Genomic DNA, 10,724 nt, shown 5'->3' with positions numbered 1-10,724 from the left:
TCGCAAACTCCATTAAAAACGAGGGCTGAGGGGCTTACGTTGCAAATATGGCTGTGGGGATTTCCCCAAGGGCATAAGGCGAGGGTAAGTGAACGAGGGTGTCTCTTTTAAGAGTTTGGACTGCAGCCCATGTCTGAGATTGTCGGGGGATGAAGTAGAAACCCACCACTAAGGGCAACAGTGAGCGATGTTACCTTAAAGTAGACTTTGGTTTACCTAGGGTGTTGTGGACAGGGATGGCAAATGGGCATAAGCATCTGCCCCTGGTTCCAGGTTGCCTGTTCGAATCCAGCGATAGAAAGTGATTGATATTTTTGTTTAAGCCTATCCCAAACCTTAACCCTTACTTTAACCTTACGGAGTTATTGCCTAACCGTAGGAATTCAGAGTTAATGCCTAAATTTAACCTTGGATATACAGAGAAGTAACCAAACCCTTCAACATTTCATGTCTGGAAGAACTTCGAAATTTGACATTTGAGAAACATGGATGAATGACTAATTCTGCCATGAGACTGTGAGAGCTCGTTGGTCTCTTTGTGGCTGCATGTGGGCTCCAGCTCTATCAAACGAACGCCACTGCCAGGCTGTCTGGATGCAAACGGCATTTAATGGTGTGTGAACAACATAGCAATGGGGGATGTCATTCAAAATAAATGAATTTAATTTCAAGCTGTATGATGGAATTTTATGACGAAAGTGATGAAGACCTTTCACTTCTGGTGGAATTGGTGTGCATTTATGGACAGAATGATGAGTAACAATAAACCAAATTGTTGTGGAAGTAGCATGCTTCTTCTTTATAGTATCAACGCTAACAATCTTCACATACTATATACAACGTTACACTTTCCCCGTGTCGGCTAATTCAAATAACCTCTTCCATTGATGTCTCATTCAGTGCCTCTCTCTCCATGACTTCATAGCCTGTTGTTCTATAAAGAAAAACTATTTTAAACGATGCAAAGCTGATTTCCATAGAGGCAATAACATAGTTGTTATTCACTGCTAGAAGCAAAGAAGCAGGGTGACATCTAATATCCACCCCAATGACACGTCTCATTGGGGTGGCGTTGCCATGGCTTGCTCAGGCTTGACCCCGTGCCCCCATCGTTGAGTCTAGATCCGGTTTCATCAGTTTATAGGCTGCTTTTATTTTGGGGTTCAACCCCACTGGCCCACTTGCCATCACTGAGGAGTTTATGAGGAGGGCAAGGGGGACAGAGAGAGAGCCAGAGAGAAGGAGCGAGAGAGTGTTAAAGGGGTAGAGTGTGAGAGAAAGACGGAGGGATTGCAAAAGGCAGAGTTGGGAAAAAGATTGAGGGCACCAGTGTTCTCCCAGCCAAGTTGGGACAGACAGAGACCTGGTTACTCTCTTTGCCTGGTTTCACAGTCTATGTGTGCAGGAATGCATTCATTAACGTAATTCCTCTGCCCTCAAACAAGGGTGCCGTCACTGGGTGAGTGAGTGGAGGATTGGGGAGCTGGCGGGGCTAGGGGGTTTTAGGAGGGGGGGAGTGGAGGATGGAGGGGAAGCATAAATACACCCCTTCCTTCAAACACAATCTCAGAGCAAGAGAGGAGGACGAGACTCTAGCCAGCCTCCGCGTCCAAGTTTATCTCCATGAGAATGGCTGTGGAGGCACAAAGGGATGAAAAGGTGATGGAAAAGACCCAGGACAACCCCTTCCTGTTCTGTTGGGTCATTTGTTTCAGGGCTGTCAGTGCCAGGCCCACAGCCCACCTCGGCACTCTCAAACTCCCTCAGCCCGTTTCACACTTACTTCCCAGCTTTGTTTTCGGGCTGTTTTTAAAACATTGCCCCTGGTTTTTTCATTCACGTGAAAGGGGATGGCAGGCAAAGTGACATCAAACAGAAAGTGGGGCAATTGTTTTTCTAATACATCTAAAGCCAGCCAGCTCCGGGCATGGAAACTGCTTTAACAAAAGGAAGGCAAAACCATTAAGCCAATTCAACTATTTCTATAAACAATTTAATGACAGAATTTAAGCAGTTATTTATTTTATATTTTATTTAACCTTTGTTTATTTAGTTATAATTCATGCTTATTGTGTGGAAAAGTAAAACATCCCTTGCCTTCACTGGAAATAACATAGTTTTGGGAAATGCTCCTAACTCAACATCAGTAACTATGGAGGCATAATGTTTTAGCAATTTAGCAGATGCTCTTATCCAGAGTGACTTACAGTAGTGAGGGCATATATTTTCATACTTTCTTGTACTGGTCCCCCATGGGATTCAAACCCACAACCCTGGCATTGCAAGTGTCATGTTCTACCAACTGAGCCACACGGTACCTATAATAGTACACAACACATCATTCTCGCCTTTCTATTTAAAATTAGACTTTCCCACAAACTATGCTAGATCGCATACACTACCTCCAATGAGGTGTTCATTCACAAAATCCCCAATAGTTCAACTGTAGACTTCATTTTCAGCATATCACCAATAACATCTCCTTCAGTTTCACAGCTTTTAAAAAAAACACAACCATGATATAAATTATAGATTTTCTTCTCAGTTTAACTGCGATTCACTCTGATGTGTCCTGGCATTTAGTCAATCACTCTCTCGCGGTGAAAACCACTGACATTCCTGCACAGCCTGCCAATGGAGGATAGATCTGAAATATTTATATTTTTAGACCTGTTGCATAACCATTTAGCTAAGCCCAAATATTCTGATCACCATAATGTGCATAATCTTTCATATTTATCTTTTATTCTTTATTTTTAAGATGCTGTGCAGGTGTCTGTCTTGTCTGTGTGCTTGTCTGAAGGCGTGTGTGTGCAGTGGTGGAAAAAGTTCCCTGTCATACTTGAGTAAAAGTAAAGATAACTGACTCAAGAAAAAGTGAAAGTCACAAATGTACAATAATACTTGAGTAAAAGTCTAAAAGGTATTTGGTTTTAAAACTATTTTCTTGTTTTTAAAATTGACAGATAACCGAGGCACATTCCAACAATCAGACATAATTTACAAAGAAAGCATTTGTGTTTAGTGAATCCGCTAGATCAGGTAGTAGGTATGACCAGGGATGTTCTCTTGACAAATGTTTGAATTGGACCATTTTCCTGTCCTGCTAACCATTCAAAATGTAACAAGTACTTTTGGGTGTCAGGGAAAATGTATGGAGTAAAAAGTACTTTCTTTTGTTTAGGAATGTAGTGAAGTAACAGTAATCAAAAATAAAAATAGTTTAAAAAAAAATACTTAAGTAGTACTTTAGTAGTAGTATTTTACTTAAATAAGGATCGGCCCTGAAGCAAGGATATGCATTTTCTTGGTACCATTTGAAAGGAAACACTTTGAAGTTTGTGGAAATGAGAAATGAATGTAGGAGAATATAACACAATAGATCTGGTAAAAGATAAAACAAAGAAAAAAACAATTGTTTTTTTTGTATTTTTTTGTGCCATCATCTTTGAAATGCAAGAGAAAGGCCATAATGTATTATTCCAGCCCAGGTGCAATTTAGATATTGGCCAATAGATGGCAGCAGTGTGTGTGCAAAGCTTTTGTCTGATCAAATGAACCATTGCATTTCTGTTCAAAATTTTGTATCAAGACTGCCCAAATGTGCCTAATTTGTTTATTGATAACTTTTCATGTTCAAAACTGTGTACTCTCCTCAAACAACAGCATGGTATTATTTCCCTGCAATAGCTACTGTAAATTGGACAGTGCAGTTAGATTAACAAGAATTGAAGCTTTCTGCCAATATCAGATATGTCTATGTCCTGGGAAATGTTCTTGTTACTTACTACCTCATGCTAATCGCATTAGCCTATATTAGCTCAACGGTCCCGCAGGGGACCCACCAATCCTGAAGAAGTTTGTACTTTACATCACTGTTCGTGCTTGTGCGCACGTGTGTATGTGCAAGCGCATTTGTCCTCCCACACTCGGTCCCGGCGGTGTGCGCGCCCCCGATCTCGGCTGAGAGACTCCGCTGTGAAGTGTGGTCATGTGACCGGCTCGCAAAACACAGCCAGACGGTTTCAGGAGACCAAATGCCAGCTTCATTGAAAAAGCTCGGTTATCGAGAATAGAGACAGGAGGGACAGACGTTTCCAGTGTGCAGACACACACATAACAATACACAGAAAACTCTGGGGAACTCGGGGAAAAGGACATTTTCACAGCCTCAAGAACTTCGGTAGGAGAAAGCAGAAAGAAGACCAATCGTTTCAAATATAAATCAAGGGCAGTGGACACGCGGGAGTTGATTATTCATTCCGATAACTTGTGGAATTATAAGGGTAACAAAAATTTTAAAAAAAATACCTCTCCGCCATTTCATATTTGTATTAAATTGTTCCTTTTCTTTTTAATTTTATTTTATCACCTGTCCTCTGAAGAGCTGACAGCCAGACGGTGTAGTAGAATTGCAGTGCAGTGCGTAAAGAAACTGAACGCAGCACCAGGAGACGGAACAGCTCACTGCGTTTACCAACAAGAGACAGTGAGGAGGAGTGAGAGAGAGAGACAGACTGATTTTTTTTTGTATTCTTGTATTTTTATATCATATTTATTAATTTATACCCTACGCGAACATATTTATTTTTTTCCAATTGTTGGTTCTGTTTGGGTCAGATTTTTTTTCTTCTTCATTTTTTGGAATATGGTTGGGGAAATGGAATCGAAGGAGAAACCTAAGCCCACCCCAGACTATCTCATGCAGCTCATGAATGATAAGAAACTGATGAGCAGCCTTCCCAACTTCTGCGGGATTTTTAACCACCTCGAACGGCTGCTTGATGAAGGTAAACTTGGGATCAATGTGTGTGAATAGACAAGCACTCTATATTGAGGTTACACATATGGTAGGGTATGCGCATGGATCCTACAGACCGAGTTTCTCATAGTGAAAGCGCAGTCTCCCTTCCTTTTTTTTTTTTTTTTTTACATAGGACGGCGTTGGGAGTATTTGTTGCTTTCTGTGGACTGGAATCATGAGCCATACATTTTACAGAGGCGTGAATGTGTTGATATAATTGGAAACATAGTTATATCAATGCAGGCACAACAGTAGGCTAGTTTACAGTTCTGAATTGTTGCAAATACCCTGGTTTGCATTCGTTTTACTCAAGCCTCCTAACCTTGAGGCGTTTCACTTGAAGAGTACACCGATACTTTTATTATTTTATGTTGACATTAACAAGAGGATTAAACAGGTGAAACCACATAGCCTACCTAAATATAAATACATAAAATATATAAATATATAATCTGATTGGTGATTCACATATTCTCCAGAGAGTTATTCTAGAGTTAACCTAAACTGGATATAGCATTTGGACTCAAATTCAAGTTAATAAGTCATTAATGCATGAGTTGGCAGAGAAAAATGACATCTGTTTACATGTGGAAAATAGTTTTTTGAAGAAATGTTTAAATCTCTATCTGATATGGTACTTTGTCCCTACACAGCTCATATTTGAAGCAGTTGTACTGTTACCCTCACAGCACTATGAAGTGAAGAAACATTTCTCACTCAGCGCATCCAAACCGTCTTTGGCGCATGCTATTAGGCCAAAGTATATTTCTGTGTTTCCTGTACTTCTGTGTCAACAATCATCATCATGAAGTGTATATTCTAGAATCTAGATGATATAGACAATAATGTGTGGGAGTTAGAGTACTAGAGAGACTATTGGGGAATTTGGTGGATTAGGCACCAGGGGGCTGGCTCCCACTGCGTTTATCCTTCATCTTCTTCTATCTTCCATCTCTTTGGGTAGCCAACGTCTTTCCCCCCTGACATTCTGCTGCTATGTTTCACCATTTAAATTATTTAGGCTTACTAGGCTAGTTTATAGACATCAAACTTTTAAATGGGCTCATTAGAGCGAGGTTTTATTGGAAGTGGGGAGTCTTTTGAGATTAGGACAGGGTTTTATGCTTTTCAGTTCATCTCCAGAGCATGTAATACCGTTCACTGTGGTAACCGCCTTGCTTCGCCTCCATAGGCTATATACCAGCAATTTCAGAAATGTTTTGGTGATTTCGGAGTACGGTTTCTTTAGTGTGCATGTAAAGAGAATTTGTTCATTTAGTTTCTTTAGGCTATTCTATTAGACGATTGGTTGGGGGGAAAGTGTCATCTTATCACATGAACATTTTTAAGAACACTTAATGAAGGACTTCTAGCTGCCCATATCAAATCAACGGGTGCGGAAAACAAGTGCTTTCTGTAGGTTTTTGCTGTCTGGCATATTCATCCGGTCAGGGGAAGGTTAGGCCTATATGCTGCAGCTGATTTGGGGCTAGGCCGTGACGGGAGAAACAACACACCGAATGCAGCCAAAGTTAAATAGTAGTCTGTGCATATTATTGTCAATCTGCCATGTCATATGTTCATGAATCTTCATCCTTACCATTCGATTATCAGCTCAGACGAGAGACCCACGGCCTCAACCCACGTTCTTGCGGGGTCTAACCTGTCTGAATGTGCCGGTTAATCGCAGACGCACTCTCTCACGAGTTTTTGCTTTTCGCGTTGGTCTTGGTCTGAGGCATCAGTGCTTGATGGAGCTGCAGGCTGTGCTGGTGTGAGTGAGGGGCGGGTCGAAGGATGCTGGATTTGGGTGGTGCTGGAACACAGCTGTGTGTGAAGCAAGACGATCCCTTTGCACAGCACTCCCACTCATCTGGAAAGCCTTGCGTATTTATTCCACACTAAGTCACAGGACAGACTAGAAAAAGGAACATCATGTGAATACATTCCCAGAGACCATACAGATGTAGGATCTTCATTTGAGCCAGTTTGCCACAGCATGAAAATACTCCTGGAGTAACAGGAAATGGTTTAGAGTTCATGGACACATACGTGTGTCATTTGGGCAAATAAAGTCAGACATTTTAAAGTGGATATTACACCCTTTAGAAGCCTTGTTAAACCTTAAATACACTACTCCTGCAATGCAGAAAAACTATCATTTCTGAGTGTTGCTGTCTGTTTGTGTCTTCCTGTTAGTCTGTTCTGTATGTGACTGATAAGGTAGGTCATTATGAGTGCTGTGCTGTGACGTGCAGACAGACAGAGAGATGTCTAAGTCAGTACATATACCTTCTGATCAGAGGGAGGAGGGAGACACTGGTTTCACTTCCTCTATTAAACTCAGCCCTGACTTCCAATAATACCACAGACGACATGTAGTTAAATATAGTGGAATCAGCCCCTGCCCATTCCCCTTAGCTCTTTATTTGTGTTTTATCTGATCAATAGAAATAACAGATAGTTATTCTACAATCATTGATTTAGCCTATATGCCACGTGCATCCACTGCATGCGTACTGGGTTAGTAAGGGACATTACAGTGTTGCAGTGATACAGTGGGTTTGATTCTGTTTGTGTGATCTGACGACACGTATGTGTCTTGAGTGTCGGGTAATGTACAACAACATACAATCTGATGTTGAATAGGTAGGGCGAATTCACATATACAATATCCTCATTGCACTAGTCTGCAGCTGTGCTTTTCTGTTGCCAGTATCACCCGGGCAACGCTAAACCACTGGCTTCTGCAGACGTCAGCTCTATTCCGCCTTCTAAAGTCCGGGCTGGCGCATAAAATATCGTCTGCAGCTTGTGCTTGGCCTCAACATTGATCATACGTGACGCTCCAGGTCGGTGTTTTCTTCTCCCCCTCTGTTGTGATCTGCTGTAGTGTGCGGTGAAGAATGAAACTAGATCAATGAGTATGGTGATGGAGGGCTATATCTCAAGCTCAACAGAGGACACGCTTTATAGGAGATAGTTGTCTGATTAGCCCCAGTCCACCTGTGTGTATCAGCTGCGAGTGGCAAGTGATAATAGAGGAAGTCTGTGTGGGGAAGGGAGTGTGTGCCTGTGTGTGTGTACTTACATATGTGTGTATAATCTGTCGCCTTTAACAGCCTCCTGTTATGATTTTCTATACTGAACAAAAATACAGAGTTACAGTTCATATAAGGAAATCAGTCAATCAGTCAATTGACTCCTTAGCAACCCCCCTCCCCCGACGATCCTGCAGGTGAAGAAGCCCGGATGTGGAGGTCCTGGGCTGGCTAGGTTACACATGGTCTGCGGCTGTGAGGCTGGTTGGATGTATTGCCAAATTCTCTAAAACAACATTGGAGGTGGCTTATGGTAGATAAATTAACATTAAATTCTCTGGCAACAGCTCTGGTGGACATTCCTGCAGTCAACATGTCAATTACACGCTCCCTCAAAACTTGAGACATCTGTGGTGTTGTGTGACAAAACTGCACATTTTAAAGTGGCCTTTTATTGTCCCCAGCACAAGGTGCACATGTGTAACGATAATGCCGTTTATTCAGCTTCTTGATATGCCACACCTGTCAACTGAATGGATTATCTTGGTAAAGGAGAAATGCTCACTAACAGGGATATAAACAAGTTTGTGCACACAGTTCTGGGATTTCTGGGATTTTTTATTTCTGCTCATGAAATATGGGACCAACACTTTATATGTTGAGATTATATATTTTTTCAGTGTAATTTGGGTCTCACACGTCATAATCAAAGCTATTCAGCGTGAATTCTCTATTAGTTGGTGTTTTTCTCCAGTGACGTTCAAGTGTGAATGCCTGCTTGTGAGTCATGGTTTTAGAATGCTGATGAGGAATCTCTGCAATTCAATTTCACTCCATGAGCTCACTCTGGGTTAGGGATTTACATTGTCGTCTGTGTCAGTGTGACTGCCGAGGTTTGAATCCGGGTAATCTCTGTGCCACAAGACTACGTTAGCCCTCTGAGCTATAGCCTAGGCATTAGCTCGGGGAACACAGGTGTCCAGCAAGGTAACTCATCACCGTACCTCCATTATTAATCATACTAGATAGGGGTGTCCTAGGCAGGCGATTACGTCCGTTTCAGTGACGTTACTACCGAACCGTGTCTAGATGTTCATGGTCAGAACGTATCAGTGACCATATGACTGAGGTAAAAGTTGTCCCGGTCGGTACTGTTCGGGTGTGTGAGATGAGTCCCCTCATCTGAGCACTGAACCCTGAGCTGTCACCTGTGAGTGATGTTCCTGTGCAGTGGCCCGGGGCAGACGACGCCGCTGAGTACTGAATGCACAAACCCAGGCCGTTGTTAGTGCAGATGAATGCTCTCAATGGACAGTCAATGCAGCCAGCCATGCAGGGCTGCTCCGCTCTGTAACAAAGGTGATGAATTGAATCACTGCTAGAGGTACTCAGGTACTCTAGTATGTTTGTCCCAGCCCCTGACAGTCCAATACACACTCAAATGGAGGGGAGGAGAGGAGTGTTGCAGAGATACAGATGTGAGAGAGCACAGTAAGGTCAAGGCACTGATGAAGTACATTTTTGGTGTGTGTGTTCTCCCCCCACTGGGTACTGCTACTGTATTTGTTGTTAAACCAAAATTATTTGCACACATTAACTGTCTATAAAGTGTGTGAAAGCCAGCGGTGTAAAGTACTTAAGGAAAAATACTTGAATGTACTATATAAGTCATTTTTTGGGGGGTATTTTTTATTTTTTCAACTAGGCAAGTCAGCTAAGAACAAACTCTTATTTTCAATGACGGCCTAGGAACAGTGCCCTGTTCAGGGGCAGAACGACAGATTTGCACCTTGTCAGCTCAGGGGTTTGAACTTGCAACCTTCCGGTTAGTAGTCCAACACTCTAACCACTAGGCTACCCTCTACTATTTTACTATTTATATTTTTGATGACTTTTACTTCACTACATTACTATAGAAAATAATGTACTTTTTACCTTTTTTCTGACACCCAAAAGTACTCGTTACATTTCAAATGCCTAGCAGGACAGGAAAATATATAAAATTCATGCATTTATCAAGAGAAAGTCCCTGGTCATCCCTACTGCCTCTGATCTGGCAGACTCACTAAACATAAATGCTTCATTTGTAAATGATGTCTGAGTGTTGGAGTGTGCCCCTGGCTATCCATATTTTTTTTTAAATGTTATTATTGTGCCATCTGTTTTGCTTCATATAAAGAATATTAAAATGTTTTCTACCTTTATTTGAAACCAAATACTTTCAGACTTTAACTCAATAGTATTTTACTAGTTGACTTTCATTTTAACTTCAGACGATTTCTATTATAAGTATATTAAGGTATCTTTACTTTTACTCAAGTATGACAATTGGGTACTTTTTCCACCACTTGTGAAAACGAATTTATCCTCATTGAGTTAGTAGCTAAGTGTTATTGTCTTTTCTATTGGTACAGACCACTAGCACCCTGGGAAATCACATTGAAGAGTAAACATGCTTTTACTAGAATGACAATTAACAAGAAACAACCCACTTGGCACAGACGTCAATTCAATGTTTATTCCATGTTGATTCAATGTCATTTTGTTGAATTTACGTGGAAACAACATTGATTCAACCAGTGTGTGTCCAGTGGGAAGTTGACTTCCCCTGGGTAGTTAATGTTTCTCTAGCCAGACAAGAAGAAGACTAACTAGAGTTCATCAAATGTACTCAGAGTCTTAGACAGACAGAAGCAGACTGATGTCAGCAAATGGTAATCACACACAGAAGGATGATTCCAAGGTCTCCTTTTCGCCATTAAAAGTTGTGGAAGGATGCAGTTTGATCTCAGGGCACTCTCTATATCTCTCCATAATTGTAGCTCTCTGTGTCTGCCTCTGCTTCACTGTCTCTTTCACTCTTCTATGTCTCTCTGTCT

General features: G+C 41.5%; 1 protein-coding gene across 3 annotated transcripts in view; it reads left to right on the top strand.

Moving 5' to 3' along the window:
• Positions 1-4,124: 4,124 nt before the first annotated feature.
• LOC115135228 (KH domain-containing RNA-binding protein QKI) overlaps positions 4,125-10,724 on the top strand; it is a 109,273-nt gene continuing 102,673 nt past the window's right edge. For 2 of the 3 annotated variants that reach the window (XM_029669697.2, XM_029669695.2), the window contains exon 1: positions 4,125-4,790. In XM_029669697.2, coding sequence (XP_029525557.1) covers positions 4,649-4,790 — 142 coding nt within the window. In that variant the 5' untranslated portion in view covers positions 4,125-4,648. The remainder of the gene's footprint in view (positions 4,791-10,724) is intronic. The other variant, XM_029669696.2, reaches the window with a different exon arrangement.

This window comes from Oncorhynchus nerka, linkage group LG10 (genome assembly GCF_034236695.1).
Source record: "Oncorhynchus nerka isolate Pitt River linkage group LG10, Oner_Uvic_2.0, whole genome shotgun sequence".
NCBI classification, from domain to species: Eukaryota; Metazoa; Chordata; class Actinopteri; order Salmoniformes; family Salmonidae; genus Oncorhynchus; species Oncorhynchus nerka.
The sequence above is the reverse complement of the archived record's forward strand: the minus strand, read 5'-3'. Positions and strand labels throughout refer to the sequence as shown.